The 16,472-nt window shown below is 44.9% G+C and overlaps 1 protein-coding gene across 1 annotated transcript in view; it reads left to right on the top strand.

Annotated features, from left to right (window-relative positions):
* The first annotated feature begins 1,470 nt into the window (after positions 1-1,470).
* The window catches only part of ITGB3 (integrin subunit beta 3), a 55,379-nt gene continuing 40,377 nt past the window's right edge, over positions 1,471-16,472 (top strand). The window contains 2 exon segments of the mRNA XM_082443119.1: positions 1,471-6,464; positions 6,466-6,793. Of these exon segments, the coding sequence (XP_082299245.1) occupies positions 6,438-6,464; positions 6,466-6,793 (355 nt within the window). The 5' untranslated portion in view covers positions 1,471-6,437.

The raw sequence follows: 16,472 nt of genomic DNA, 5'->3' as shown, positions 1-16,472 counted from the left end.
CCACAAATAATAACAATAATAAGAATACATTCCTCTGTGTTTTTCAGATTCCAAAGGCTTTCATATCCCTGGTTTCTAGAACCTCATAAACGTGTGTGTGTGTGTGTGTGTGTGTGTGTGTGTGTTTGTGTGTGTGTGTTGGGAGGGGGTAGAGTGGGTTTGAGGGTGAGGAAAAGGGCAGGGAACAAATAGTTACTTTTACAGATAAGGAAAATGTGTATAGAGAGGATTTGGAAACTTTTTTTTTTTTAAACAAGCTGATCGTGTTGTTTTTTTTTTAACTTTTTATTTTATATTGGAGTATAGTTGATTAACAGTGTTGTATTAGTTTTAGGTATAAAGCAAAGTGATTCAGTTATACATATACATGTATCTATTCTTTTTCAAATTCTTTTCCCATTTAGGTTGTTACGTAATATTCAGCAGAGTTCTCTGTGCTATACAGTAGGTCCTTGTTGGTTATCCATTTTTAATATAGCAGTGTGTACATGTCAGTCCCAAACTCCCTAACTCTCCCTTCCCCCCAGTACCCATAAGTTCATTCTCTAAGTCTGTGAGTCTGTTTTGTAAATAAGTTCATTTGTATCATTTTTTTAGATTCCACAGATAAACGATATCATATGATATTTCTCTTTCTCTGTCTGGCTTCACTCAGTATGACAATCTCTAAGTCCATCCATGTTGCTGCAAATGGCGTTATTTCATTCTTTTTAATGGCTGAGTAATATTCCCTTGTATATATATACCATATCTTCTTTATCCATTCCTCTGTTGATGGACATTTAGGTTGCTTCCGTATCTTGGCTACTGTAAATAGTGCTGCAATGAACATTGGGGTGCATGTGTCCTTTCGGACCATGTTTTTCTCCAGATATATGCCCAGGAGTGGGATTGAAGGATCATATGGTAGCTCTATTTTTAGTTTTTTAAGGAACCTCCATACTGTTCTCCACAGTGGCTGTACCAATTTACATTCCCACCAACAGTGTAGGAGGGTTCCCTTCTTGGAGACTTTTTCAAGATAACTTAACTAGTAAGAGGTGGGGCAGGGACCTGAATCCAGGGACCTTCTGACTCTTAGTACAAAGGGGAAATAAGCACGACCTTGAAGGCAAGAGGTCCAGGAAGTGCCCACAAAAGTGTTTCCTCCAACTTATAGTGGTGACAATGAGGAACTGGATAAAAGTGAGGCTTCCCCAAGAGGGCAGACTATTGATGAGAGCACAGGGAAAGGATTCCTATCTTGGGGTCAGCCTGGCCAAGGTCAATCAAGGAGCCAGATACTGTGAGTCTTGTTTTTTTTTTTTTTTTTTTTTTTTAATTTTCCTGTTTCTACTGTCTCATCACAGACATTTATTTTTTGGCCACACTGTGCAGCTTGCGGGATCGTAGTTTCCCAACCAGGGACAAACCCGGGCCCTGTCAGTGAAAGCACCAAGCCCTAACCACTGGACCACAAGGGAATTCCCTCTTGCATCTTTTTTTTTTTTTTTAATTTATTTTTGGCTGTGTTGGGTCTTCGTTTCTGTGCGAGGGCTTTCTCTAGTTGCGGCAAGTGGGGGCCACTCTTCATCGCGGTGCGCGGGCCTCTCACTATCGCAGCCTCTCTTGTTGCGGAGCACAGGCTCCAGACGCGCAGGCTCAGTGATTGTGGCTCACGGGCGTAGTTGCTCCGTGGCATGTGGGATCTTCCCAGACCAGGGCTCGAACTCGTGTCCCCTGCATTGGCAGGCAGATTCTCAACCACTGCGCCACCAGGGAAGCCCCCCTCTTGCATCTTAAATGGATCTTGGAGAAGATCTATCTGTCATGCTTTGGATACCCCTGCATAGTCCTGTCACCTGGGGAGAATGGTACTTGGGCAAATCACAGAACAGACACTCAGATCCCCCAACATCGTTGTTCAATTAATATTTTATTAAAATTAACTATCAAGGGCTACTAAGAAGGTAAAAATAGGAAGAAATTCTTTTTCTTACTGAGCGCCTACTGGGGAATATAAAGATAATAAGCACTCAAGGATCTCACTGTCTACCACAGAGAGGTGACGGTGGAAGAGGTGGAGTTGGATAAGTAAATAATCACAGAACTTCTGCTTCTGACTGTGACAAAGTGACTGGTATGGGACTTGCCCTTCCACAGTAAACAACAGTACATTTAGATAAAATATTTGAGAAACTGCTTTAGACATTGCATATGGCAAAGCAGAATTATAATCCTCGAGGGAAGGGAGACACATGAGATGAGCCCTACATCTGCCGAGCTTCCTGCCTGGGGGATCTTGCAGTGCAGGAAGGTGGAGCCTAATAAGTGCATGATGGTCTCACTGAGGTGAAGTGCATAGATTACGGTTCAGGGCTGCTGAGGAAGCTGTGATTTGTGGGAAAGGCTTTTAGAGCGGAGGGAGTTGAACAGAGAGGTGCCCCCAGAAGTCTGCATGGGTGAGCTCCATGGTCTTTGGATAAGGGATGAGACTGCATCTGCACATGCACATGATGAGACTCTATAAGGCTTAGCAGAGAGCAGCTGAGAGCTGACGAGAACACTAGAGGTTGCACGTGGCTTAGAGATGTTGGAGTTTTAGCTCAGGCAGAATGAAAAGATCTCACTAAACAACTTGGGTACTTAGGTGATACAGAAAGTCCACACCTTAGGAGTAAGGACCATGTTCTACAGTAAAAAAAAAACCACACCCTAAGACTAAGGATAAAATTTAAAATGACCAGCCCTGAAAAAGAATAAAACCAACCTGTCAAGATAACCTGCCAGTAATTTAATTGCCTAATAGAACAAAACTCAATAATCTCCTAGGTAAGACAATATACACTCTGAAATGAATAATTCACAATGTTTAGTATATAATCTAATATTACTATACATATGAAGAAGCAGGAAATTGGGACCCACCATTTAAAAAAAAAGCAATAAAGAGATACAGTTCCTGAGATGAGTCAGAATTAGCAGACTGAAATTTTAGTATAGTGGTTGTAAACATGTTTAAGGGCTTAAAGGAAAATATAGACATAATTATTGAAGATATGGGGAATCTCTGCAGAGAAACTGAAACTATGAAAGACAAGCACAGGGAAATTCTAGAACTTAAAACACAATGTCTGAAAAATTTCATGGCTAGGCTTAACAGCATATTAGAGACTGCCAAAGAAAGGGTTTGGAAACTTAAAGAGAGATTACTATTTAACTGAAAAACAAACAAAATAAATGATTTAAAAAACCTGGAGCCTCAGTGGCCTGTGGGACAATTTATTTTAGATAACATCTAAAATATGGGTAATTGGAGTTTCAGAAGGTAAGGAGAGAGAGAATGGGCAGAAGAAGTATTGGAAGAAATAATGGCTAAGGAGTTCCTATATTTGGTGAAAAATAAACCACTTATATATCCAAGAGTCTCACCAACCTCAAGCAGGATAAATATGAAGAAAACCACCTATTCATCTTACAGTCAAGCTGCTAAAAAACCAAAGATAAAGAGTAAATTAAAAGCAGCTAGAATCAAACTGAGACAATTTGAGCAACAAAATAAATCATAGTATTGGATTATAACTCATAGAATAAAATAAATATCCAAGAATTCATACTGATATAAATAAATAGCTGAATTTTAAAAATGAGGAAGAAGGGGGCAGGTCTTCCTTACTATGGAATACCAATTAATAGCTGTAGAAGGAAAAATGGAAGTGGAAAATCACTATTAACCAAACATCACACTAGCTAATTGCAATCAAGAACCGTTGATGGATGCTAAAATTAGTGGGTGAAAGTATGAAGAGAAACAGGATATTTGCATAGAATTGCAGTATTATATTCTCATAAAGTATTTACTAATTACAGAGAGCAAGAGCAAAATAGTTATTTTATAGTGAAGAAACCTGGCAGACACCACCTTAACCGTGTGACCAAAGTTAACACTGTAAGTAAGTTGTATTGTCCTCATGTACCCCTTGGTATAATGTAATGACAAGGCACATACTTTTTGTGATATTCTTGTTTAGAATGCCTCAATACAGTCATGAGAAAACATCAGACAAACCCAAACTGAGGCTCATACTATACCATAACTTGCCTAATAATTGACACAAAAGTGTCAAGGTGATGAGAAGAAAAGGAAGACTGAGAAAATGTCATAGATTGAAGGAGACTAAGGAGACATGATACAATATGGGATCCTGGATTGGATCTTACACCAAAAAAAGGACATTAGTGGAATACTGGCAAAATTCAAATATTGTGTCTAGATTAGTTAATAGTATCATATCGATGTTAACTTCCTGTGTTCAATAATTACAATATGGTAATCCAAAATGTTAATAGTAGGGGAAACAGTGAAGAATAAAAGGGAACTCTCTCTAATATTTTTAAACTTTTCTGTAAGTGTAAATGATTTAAAAAAAAAAAAAAAAGCCAGAGGGAAAAGACAAGGGAACAAGAATGTAAATGATGGGAATTCCCTGGCAGTCCAATGATTAGGACCCTGTGCTTTTACTGCCGAGGGCCAGGGTTCGATCCCTGGTCAGGGAACTAAGATACCAAAAGCTGCATGTCGTGGCCAAAAATAAATAAATAATTAAATAAAATACAATAAATGATGGCTGACTTCTTATCAGAAACAGTGGAGGCCAGATAACAGTGGGACAACATCTTTAAAGTACTGAAAGAAAAAAAAAAAACCCTGTTAACCTAGAAATCTCTATATAAGAAATATCACTGAAAATGAGGATGAAACAAATGAAAGTTGAGCACATCTGTTGCCAGTGAACCTTAATTACAAGATCTGCTAAAGAGAGTTCTTCAGGCTGAAGGGGTTGGAAATTTGTATGGCATGTTTGCTGGGCCAGTGCCCACCCCAAGTGGTTGGCACCAGCAGAGCTAGGCTGAGGAGACACCTAGGTGAATGGGAGACTGGTTATATATGTAAGGGAATTAAACACATAAGTAAATATCGAGGCAGAGATGTAACCAGGCTGTGTGATGTGGATTTTGCACCAGGGCAATGGCAACACTGTTGAAATGGCTAATGACCTAGAGGCCTTCCAGCAGCTAGGAGAGGTATATTGTGCTCAGGTCAGGAAGCCCATCTACCCATTGTGGGCTGGCTCCTCCCTTGCCTCCTTGCTAATTGCTAGTGACACTTCTGCTGATGTGTGCTATTCTTTTGGTGTATCCTAGTGTTTGGGAGGTCTGAGGAGGGAATGCCCATATCTGCTGAGGGTGGGGCAGAAGGAAGGGGGATATCAGATAAGATTACATGGAAGAAGTGACATCTGAGTTTTTTTGAAAGAGAAGTGGAATTTTCCAGGTGGAAAAAGGAAGTAAGATCAGTCAGACAGAGAGGCATGGAGTGTTCGGGAATGCTAAGTATCTTCTTGGGCTAGGATGGGAGATGAGGCTGGACATCTGAGGCAGGGCCAGTTCTCAGGTATCTCGTGTGTCTCAGGAGAGGGCTTAGGGAAGCCCAGGGGCAGCCTGAAAGCCTTTAGGGGAGCCCAAGAGCTGGAGAGATGTCCAAATCCTGCCTGATCCCTCAGGCCTTATTTTTTTTTTATATAAATTTATTTATTCATTTATTTATTTTGGGCTGTGTTGGGTCTTCGTTGCAGTGCACGGGCTTCTCATTGCGGTGGCTTCTCTTGCTGTGGAACACAGGCTCTAGGCGCACGGGCTTCAGTAGTTGTGGCACGTGGGCTCAGTAGTTGTGGCGCACGGACTTAGTTGCTCTGCGGCATGTGGGACCAGGGCTCGAACCCGTGTCCCCTGCACTGGCAGGCGGATTCTTAACTGCTGCGCCACCAGGGAAGTCCTCAGGGCTTGTTTTTAGTCATCCTTAGAGTTTCCCATTGAGGCAGCCTGAACCAGCCCCTGCCACTGGTGGCCTCCTGCTCATAGCCCTAGCATTTTGCCCCTTTGAGCCTCCTGAAGTTTCCAGTTTGGGGAGGACCCAGAGAGCAATAGGTAGGATTCGGTGGAGGCGGGAGGCCTTTGAAGAGAGTAAGATAAAGCTCCAAAGCCTGTGAGTTTGAGTGGAGGTAGTATATTGACTGTGTCTTGAAACGTTTATCAGAAACTTACCCTGTGCAAGCAAGTATTTGTAGAGAAAGGCCCTTTCTGGACATCAAGTGCTTACACAGCTTGAGATGTGGTCCTGTCCTCAAGAGGTTTACAGTTTACCTGAAAACCGAACCAACCCAAGATAAAAATTAGTGAATAATAAAGGACTAAACCGGTGCCTGGCACAGAGTAGGCATTCAACAGGTTTGTCAATTAAATGAATGTGTGAATGATCAAAACTCAAGGTACAGAGGGCAAGTGCCCAAGGAATTCAGGGGAAAGAGAAAGCCGCGTGGGTGTCTCCAGGGAGAAGTGCCACAGGCTCCTGGCTTTTCTAAGTATTCCAAGTGCCCAGCGCGCACCCTGGGACCAGGATGTCTGCGGAAGACGCGACCTCGACCCCCTCTCCGGTCCCAGTCTTGCCTTGCGTACCGGCCGGCCGAAGTGGCGAGAAACGCGCGGCGGTTTCTCACTTCCCCCCATGCGGTGGAGGGTCCAGAAAAGGGCCAGAGGGGAGGAAGCGCAAGTCCACGGCCCGCCCCGTTGCGTCCCACCCCCTGCGTCCCCTCCCCTTCGGCCACGGGAAAAGCGGCCGCGGGCGCCGCTGCGAGCTGTGGGGCTGGAGGACGCGGCCGAGGCGGAGCGCGGCGGCCAGCGGACGAGATGCGAGCGCGGCCGCTATGGGCCGCTGTGCTGGTGCTGGGGGCGCTGGCGGGCGTCGGCGTCGGAGGTGAGTGAGGCTCCCGCGCGGCGGGGACGCAGCTCTCCCGTGAGCCGCGCCGCGCGTCTTTCCGCAGCCAAGTGTGCAGACTTCGAGCGGGGAAACCGGGCGGGCGGGTCCTGCGCGGCTGCGCTCCGAGTGCGCGGGACCAGCCTGGGGCTGTCGGAGCCCGGAGCTGGGGACCTTCCGGGCCCCGCTGTGGGAAAGGCGAGAGGCTACCTAGGGGCGGGTGCTCCGGGACACCGAAGCCCTTAGCCAGGTTAGGCGCCCGCTCCGGGCGGTCTCAACGTGCGCGGTGAGGTGGGCGCATCTCTGAGCCCCGAGTTCATGCCCCGGCTGCGCGCATCGCAGGTCGTCCCGGCCCTCCGAAGGCGGACTGGCTCTGGAAGCCAAGGCGAGCTGGGGCTTCCCGGGGCTGTTCCGCTGTTCCCGCGCATTGGCAGAGGGATGCGGTTGTAGCTTCTCGGATGAGAGTGTGTGCGCCCCCGGGTTTGCCACTTACTCGACATTCTCCTTTCTCTTTGTGTACACTTTCTCCCAAGTTTCTGTTTGGGTTTTGCTTGGTGGCTCCCCGTGGGAACGATTCGGAGGAGGATGAGGGCTCTGCCTCCTACAGTGTCCCCGGGTGGCAGCGGTGCCTCTGCTTCCGGGACAAACCCAGCATCCGAAAAATCTCCACTGTATGCGAGCTGCTACGCCAGGGGTCCCTGGAGCTGGCTTGACTCCCTGGCTTTGTCTCTCCTGCTGCTTCACACATTATCAGCTGCCAAGGCAGTTGGCATTCGGCCTCCTTGGTGCTGGGAGGGGCAGAGCAGAGCACAGCCCAAGGGTTGCTGCCCGTGATCTTTCCGAAGCCTGTGTGACCTTCCCAAGGAAAACTCTGGCTCCTGGTCGGCTGTGTTTCCCTGCAGAGGACGCACAAGTGTGTATATACCTACTTTTAGTGAAAAGAGTAGTACTCATTGTAAGGCAATTTAGTTCCTGCAGAAGCTATTTTTTAAAAAGTAAGATTTATTGCTAAGGCCATTTCGAAGATAGCTATTCAGAAATACTTGATGACTTCCTTCAAGACTCGTGCATGTATAAGAGATTGTGCAGGACAGGGCAACAGCATCATTTAAAAAAAACACTTTATTGAGATATGATTGACGTACAAAACGCTGTGTATATTTAATGTATATGACTTGAATTTGGAGATAAGTATACACTCCTGAAATCATCACCACAATTTATGACCCATAACTTGATGAAGGAGTTAGAGATAATATATAGGGGGCTGTTTAAGTTAGTACTGCTGAAGCTTCCCATGTGACAGATGCTCAGACAGGTCAGCTGATGTCTTTAGCCTGCAGTGAGCAGCCTGATGACCATGGCATGGAATTATGAATCTCCAGCATTCAGCCCTGGGAGAGGTTAGAGCCTTGGTTCAGATGCTGTCTGAATGGAGAAATCCAGAGGCAATTCAGCTGTCTCCTACGGAGATGCCTGCTTCTATGAACTTAAAACATTTTTGCTTTTTTTTTTTTTTTTTTACACATCTACAGCTTCCTGAATTTCAGAATGATTTCTGAATCTAATCATTATATTTTCTTACAGTTTTAGAAGTAAGTAAGGTAACACAAGATAGAGCCTAGCATGGTGCTTGGATCAATTAGTGAAAATGAAGAGTGTGTTTGTTATTTTGGTGTCTCTCTCTCCACCCCTGAGTATACCTTTTGTCGATCCGGTTTTTTTCAATAATCTGTAGAGATTTCCACTGCACTGACATACCTAAGTTTGCATGAAATATCCTCTTGGGGATCTGTTCACAGGTTCATTGTTGTGATTGGGGTGATTCCAGAAGTGTGATGGGTTGTACTGAGCTAGCCTCAGACTCCCTCTGAGAGGCAGGGTAGAGTCATATTTAAGAGCATGGGCTCTAGAGAAGACCTCCAGAGTAATAAGCCCCCAGTAAAAGCAGTTTCAACTGTAGTTAAATCCCCCATCTCAGTGTTGGGGGCTGGCTTGCAGGTAACATCAGATCCCTGGGAAGCAGATGCAGGATGAGAGTCAGAGAGCTATATTGGGATACACAGTGTTGAAGGGACAGAGATAGAACTGGGTGGGGGTGGCACAGAGAGGCCTCCCCAGAGTGGGAGAGTCTCGTATGGGGAATAGAGAGGTTGTTTGAGCGAAGACTTGAGTTTTGGAATTTATGTGCAAAGGTGATCTTTTTAGCTTCACTCAAGAACTCTTGGGTCTTGTGGCTTCCCCAAATATGGTTCTTTTTTTTTTTTTTATAAATTTATTAATTTTATTTATTTATTTTTGGCTGCATTGGGTCTTCGTTGCTGCACGCGGGCTTTCTGTAGTTGCAGCGAGCAGGGGCTACTCTTTGTTGAGGTGCGCGGGCTTCTTACTGCGGTGGCTTCTCTTGTTGCAAAACACGGGCTCTAGGCGCGCAGGCTTCAGTAGTTGCAGCACGCGGGCTTCAGTAGTTGTGGCTCGCAGGCTCTAGAGCGCAGGCTCAGTAGTTGTAGTGCACGGGCTTAGTTGCTCCTCGGCAGGTGGGATCTTCCTGGACCAGGGCTCGAACCCATGTCCTCTGCATTGGCAGGCGGATTCTCAACCACTGCAGCACCAGGGAAGCCCCCAAATATGGTTCTTTATTCTAATCTGAGACCTACTGAGTAACAAGTTTTGTTTGCTATCACCATCTAAATTGATTAGTTCTGAGCTGAGGTGCTGATTTCTCCTCCTGATTTATATCCTGGAAACTCTCCAACTGAAACCCTCTGCAGCAACCCTCGGAGCCTGGAGAGACATAGGAGGAAGCCTTGTTGGCTGGGGAAAGGGACAGCTATGATTTAAAGCCAATCAGATGTGGGTTTAATTCTTGATTTTGCCTCTTATTATCTGTCTTACTTTGGGCAAGTGACTTAGTCTCTTGGGTCCTCAGTTTCCTCATCTGTAAAGTGGAGGAAATAATACTCCTGTGATTGTGCCAATTAAATGAGATAAAGGCACAAAAAATGTTTTTAATAAATGGCATTATTCTTCCTGTCCTTGCTATGAATGTCATTATTCTTCCTATCCTTGGTAACTACAATGTATTGGTAAGGCTGCTACTGCTTCGTGCATGAATACAATCCAGGTTCCCAAATGAGACCCATGGGATCCCTTTTCCCATGCCTGTGTGACAGGGGACTCCTCCTTATTTCAACCCATTCTGCATTTGTGGCTTGGCATATCTCAGCCACTCCGTCGCAATAAGAATTCACAGAAGAGTCCCAGAGGAAGAGAGGCCCATACATTTGCTTTATCCATGAGAAAACCTTAAGTCCTGTCCCTGGGAAAAGAGGAAAGTAAAATACATTCACAGGTTTTGAGAAGAAGGACATGTCTATTTTGTTCGACACTCTATGCCCAGTGGCTGACACATAGGTGGGAAAATACGTACCTATGGAAAGCTATGAAACGGCATCTAGAGGAGATGTGCCTCACCTTAAGATACCCAATATTTGAATATCTGTATTCATTCATAGACGATCCTCAAGTGCTCCATCTGGGCATTCTGGAGGATATTAGAATACAGTCAAGACCATGAGTTCTTTGGGCATTTGGACCTCTATACTTTTGCACCATTTAGATCTCTGCTCTGAGGGTACTGGAAACTCAGGGGATCCTCTGTGAAGTGTCTGCTTTTTTCCCCACCTCCTGGGAGAACATACACAGAAGGGCAGCATTCTTCTTTACCTCCTTCAAAATTGTGAGTGTGAGTGGCCGAGGTCTGCTGGGCACAGCATAATTGGGGCAAGCAGGCAACAGTGAGGAGGGAGAGTCTGGATATGACTCTGGAATTTCCTAGTAGAAATTCCCCCTCTACAACTCCCCACCCCACTCAGGATCTCTGGTTATCATCCCCTCCCAGCCCTAAGACTCCTTCTGCCCTTGTTGGCAGGGATAGCCAGGAAACATGCCCGCAGGAACCACAGCTCATGAATCAGCAGACAGATAATTAACTGGGGGAATGACTGAGCGGCTTCAGGGATCAACCATTTGGCTTGACCCAGCCCCCTCTGCTGCCCACAGAGCTGGCCTGCTGCTTCACCCCATCGCCTCTTCTGTCTTCTCCTGACCCCTGGCCCTTTCTGAGTGGGACAATCATTGTGGCTGATGGAGCTCAGGTCACAAGTGGAAATGCAGGTGGAAGCAGGGAAATGACACTGCCTGTTCTCCCTGTGTGAACTGCTGGTGTTTATTTAAATGGGAGACTCTGCAGCAAAAATTTATAAAATCTGCCTTTCTCTGCATGCACACAGTATCACCAGGAACACTCTTTTCTTTATAGTTAGTTTATTTATGTATAATTTATGTACTGTAAAATTCATCCTTTTTAGGTGTACAGTTCTATGAATTTTGACAAATGCTCACAGTCAAGTAACCATCAGCATAATCAAGATACAGAATATTTCCGTCAACCCTAAAGAGTTGTCTTGAGCTCCTTGTCAACAATTTCCTTTCCCCACCTTTATTTCCTGGCAGATCTGTTTCCTGTCCCTACAATTCTTCCTTTTACAGAATGTCATATCAATGAAATCATACAGTGTGTAGCCTTTCAAGTCTGGCTTTTTTCACTTAGCATAATGTGTTCGAGACTCATTCATGTTGTTGCGTATATCAGAATGCTAAGAGGTTATCTCAGGCTACTCTGTCTTCCTCAGGTTCTGAGACAGTTACCCTGAAAGCAGGGGGCTATATCTGTTAAACCCAGATCCAGCTTTCAATTTCTAAATTTTGAAATTGGATAGATGCGTTTGCAACCAGCACTTTTATTATCCTTGGTCCTAAAAGCAAATGTGGTCAAATATGGTATGTCACAATCTTTGGAGCTAGAAGCTAAGTAAACTGGGGCTATTCTACCTTTTAAAATTTGGGGTAGCATCTCTGAAAAAAACAACCCACCCTAAGTCTTCCTTTCTGGTTTTCTTTCATGTTCCCACAAAAAGACTTCTCTTCCTCTCTGCCAGCATTCCTTAGTTCAGTCAGTAAAGCTATTTAAACATTCACGGGGCGAATGAGGTGATATATGCTCATTATATGAAAGCCACATATTGGAGAGTAAATGGCTGGTTCCCCTCTAATTCTGTTCCCCCCTAATGTTCACTGTTAATTAGATGGTGTGTTCTATTCATATTTTTTGTAAAATCTTGCATATGTAATAATTCTTGCATATGTAATAATGCAAGAATTATTGCATTATGTAATAATGTATGTAATAATTCTCATGGGTATGTATATATGTAATAATTCTCATGTGTATGTCTATTCTTTTACCTAAACTTGTGTTACATTTTTTCAACTTACAAAACCCACTTTTTTTGTTCATATAGAGAAAAACCCCTCAGGGTGAAAAGAACTGTGGGTCTGGAATTGAGAAACCAATATGCGATTCATGGCTCTGCAGGCTTTTCTGTCAATTTGCTGGGTGATTTTGAACAAGTCATCTTACCTCTGGGCCTCAGGCTCTTGGGGTCTCAAGGGCTGCAAACGGGTGAATGTGTCAGAGGGAGAGACGTCGGTTTGCTCTTGCCCTTCGCCACCACCAATTGGAGAAGTTTTTCCTTTAGCTGATTAACAATGTGGAAGTCCATGTAAGGATTTCTTTGGGGGGGGGGGGGAAAGGGAGGTCTGCAGTTAAAAACAAGATTGAAAAACTTTGCCCTGGAAGAAAGCTCCAGAAGTTTGGCAAAAGGCACATTCAGTAGCCACTTTGAAAGTCCCTGTCGTCAACCCTAAATCTGTTTGCTGATGGGATTCTTGGATAGAGGGAACCCAGGTCTGTGAGAACCGCTGATGATTCCAAACCCCTGCTTTAGCCACTGCACGTGATAAACTCCTCCAGGTTCTACCTGGGCTGGAGCCACCTGCAAGGGGCAGGTTTGACCAACTCCTTGGGGAGGTGGAAGAGGAGGGGAGTGTGGTGCCTCCATTCTGGGACTCCTACAAATTGAGAATAGACCACACTCTCCTGGGAGAGTCCTGAAGGCTGTGGGAGTGGGCTGGACCAAGTTTCTTCTGGAGTTCCCCTTGAGCTTTGGGATTCCAAGAGGTTACCGGGTTTTGGTGCTGAAGGTGCTTGCTTGTAGAGAGCCTGGCATGCCCTGGGGAGCTTACATTTAAATGAATGCAAATGTAGAGACTGAGGCAGAAGAGAAGACATTTAAAATTAGCTTTAATTTGTTTTTTTAGCTTATAAAATGAATTCAGCTTTTTGTGGGAAAAAAAAAAAATCAAGGACATTCCCTGGCCATCCAGTGGTTAGGACTCAGCGCTTTCACTGCAGTGGCCAAGGTTCAATCCCTGGTCAGGGAACTAAGATCCCACAAGCTGCATGGCACGGCTGGAAAAAAAAAAAAAAAAGTCAAGCAGTACAGAAATAGAATAATGTAGAAAGTACAAGTCCCTTGTAGTCTTGTACTTAAAGATAACCACTGTTGACAGTTACTCCAGAATTTTTTTCCTATGTGTTTGTCACCGTATATAGTGATTTATCATTATTGTTGTTTCTCAAGCAGAATCATCCGCAATAGGATCATTGTCACTTAATATACCGTGGGCATCTTTTTATATCAGTGCATGGCCTTCCATTACTATTTATGCCAAGAGCTGTAATTCTAGCCAGAAGGCATATTGCTATATGGATATACCTGAATTTTCTTAACCAATTCCCTGTTGGTAGACATTGGGATCACCTCAATTATCTACTACTGCAGATAAAGTGGCAGGGGACATCCTTGTTCATTATTATGCACCTTTGTTCAAGTGTTTCTGCAGGCTGAATTTCTTAAACTAAAGCTGCTGGGTCAAAGGACATGAATATTTTAAATTTAAATTTTAATAGGTTTTCCAAATTGTCCTCCAAAATGGTGGGACCAATTTGCCTTCCTACCAAGACAGGCTGGAAGCAAGGGCTGGTGACAGCACCACCGCCTGCTGTTTATACCCACAAGATATGAGCTGCAGGAGAAAAGTAGCAGAATTGGACAGTTGAATGCCAAGGAGGTCACCAAAAGCGTGCTGCTGGGCTGGGCCTCAAACAGAGCTTGGTGTGGGCTTGCCTCTTTTCTATACTGAATGAGTCAGATGGGAGGTGGGGCCTGTGCTGATAAAATTTTCCAGAACTTGAGATGCAACATTTGAATCAAATTATTAGTTAGGCCATTAGGAAGAAATGGACATGTGTGCAATATTTGAGGGGTCTTGGGCCCTGGGATGTTAGGCTTCCTAGAGTATTAGTCAGCTTGTTGATGCTTTCTGCTTGGAATATATACTTCCAGGGCTGGCGGCAGCTTGAAAATCATCTAATCTAATACCGTTTGTTTTACAGAGAAGCAAAAAGGGAGGTCCTGAGAGGTGAAGTGACTTGCCCAAGATAACACAACTAGTTTAGTGGCATTGGTGGGGTCTAGCCCTGGGGGCTCCTGTCTCCTGGCCAGTGATTCTTCACTGTATCCTGTAGAGACCAAGGACCCTCTCTCATCTGACCCTGAGGCGGGTAGGGGTGTGGGGGGGACGGGCATCCTAGTGCAGGAAGTGATTTGCATGAAGGTCAGGAGGAAGGAAACCAGCATTTACTGAGCATCCGCTATGCCATCTGTGGTTCTTTCATCTATGTTATCTCATTTAATCCTAACAACTGCTGAGGTAAGTATTCCGCCCATATTTGGGAGCATGGGGGGAAGGAAGGTCTCCAGCGCTTGGCTGATGTGGCTGGGTTACACCTGTTAAATAGGAGGGAACAATTATAAGTTCTCGAATAGGGACGTGACAGAGACTCAAAGAGTCACTGGACCTTAGAGAGAGCACCAGAGAGATGAAGGGGCGTGCCTGAGGTCACACAGCCAGTGGAGCCGGAAAAGTGGTTTTAGACCTGAGGTCTCCTGTCTGCTGTCCCACCACCATGCTTCCCCCACCACATCCACTGTTACACAATAATAGTGTTCATCGTTTTACTCCCCCTGCCCTCAGGGTGTTTTCCAGGGGCTGGGTGTTAATTTTAGATAATAACTACACAGAAGACAGGACTCTGTCCTTTTTCTGCAGTGTTCAGCATAAAACATGGTGACTTAATTATCCCAGCTGGAGATGATAACAAGACATGATCTGGCTTCACTTACAAGGGCAGGGCCTACTGGCTGAAGAAAGGTCAGTGAAAGGGCATGGCCCGTGGTCAGTACATTTGAGCTTTGTCCAAGGGGATCCACTTGCTCAGGGCGAAAAATCCTTCCTGTTTTTCGGTCACGTCCCTCATGCCAGTGGGTCAGCAAGTCCTCAGAGAACATCTAGGGTCTAACCATGCCCCGGATACCACTACCATCCAAATCCAACCCCCTGCCCTCTGCTGCCTGGATGGTTGTAACGCTTCCTAACTGGTCTCTTTCTGGTCTTGTTCCCCTACTGTCTGCCCTCCTTTCGCGGCCAGGATGATCTGCTTCTGCTCACGTCTGCTTACAGCCCACCAGCGGCTTCCCACCACACGGAGAATGACAGCCACACTCCCTACCATGGCTACTGCTTCCCAGTATTATGGTCTCTGACTGCGTTTCCAACCGCCTCTCTCTATCTCCCTCCTCTTCCCTCTCTCTTCCTGCTGTTTCTTTAAGAGGCTGAGGACCATCTAGCTGTTGTGGATTCTTTCCGGAATACTCCTCCCCTAGATCTTCCCATGACTCACTCCTTCATATCATTTTGAAATGTCACTCAGAGAGGCCTTTCTTTAAAGGAGACAGACACCCTCCCCTTACTGACGCTTTGTCCTGCTTTATATTCTTAATGCCTTTGCCACTGTTTGAAATGGTACTTGTTCGTTGTGTATGTTTTGGCTTTCTGTTGAGCATGTTTGATTTTCACTAAACTCTCAGCTCCACAAGAGTAAGGGGGTTGTTTAGTTCATCATTGTGTCTCCAGTGCTTAGCAGAGTGCCAGACACAGGTAGGTACTCAGTGAATATTTGTTGAGTAAGTGAGTGGATGAATGAATGCCAACACCATTGATAAATGTTAGTAGAAAAGTATAAAAGAAAAGTAAATACTTTTCTGTTATCCATAGGTGGGTTAACCATTACAAAATGGTTAGGCTGGCTTTTTTCAATCATGCAGAGTATTTCAGAGCAATGTTCCTCAAAATCATGTCATATATGCTATGGAAATGCAAATCCATTTTGTATTATTAGCTCCTCAGGGCTGCTGTAACTGGGTGGCTTAAAACAACAGAAATTTATTCTCTCTGGAATCTAGAAATCTGAAATCAGGGTGTCAACAGGGCCATGCTCCCTCTGAGACGCTGGATGGACTCCTTCCTCATATCTTCCTAGCTTCTGCTGGTAGCTGGCAACTCTTGGCGTTCCTTGTGTTCCAGCTGCATCACTCCAATCTCTGCCTCTGTCTTTATACGGCAGCATTCTCCCTGTCTGTCTTCACGTGGTGTTTTCCTCTTATGAAGACATCAATCATATTGGATTAGCACCCACCCTAATGACCCCATCTTGATTACATCTGCAAAGACCCTATTTCCCAATAAGGTCATAGTTGTAGGTACTGGGGGTTAGGACTTCAGCATATCTTTCTGGGGGACACAGTTCAACCCATAACACATTTTAATATTGGTCAAGGCAAATTGTACACAAACGGCTTCCGATGTAAAGTAC

The sequence above is a fragment of the Balaenoptera physalus genome (genome assembly GCF_965194825.1).
Source record: "Balaenoptera physalus genome assembly, chromosome: 20".
Lineage (NCBI taxonomy): Eukaryota > Metazoa > Chordata > Mammalia > Artiodactyla > Balaenopteridae > Balaenoptera > Balaenoptera physalus.
This window is presented reverse-complemented; position numbering and strand designations above follow the sequence as displayed.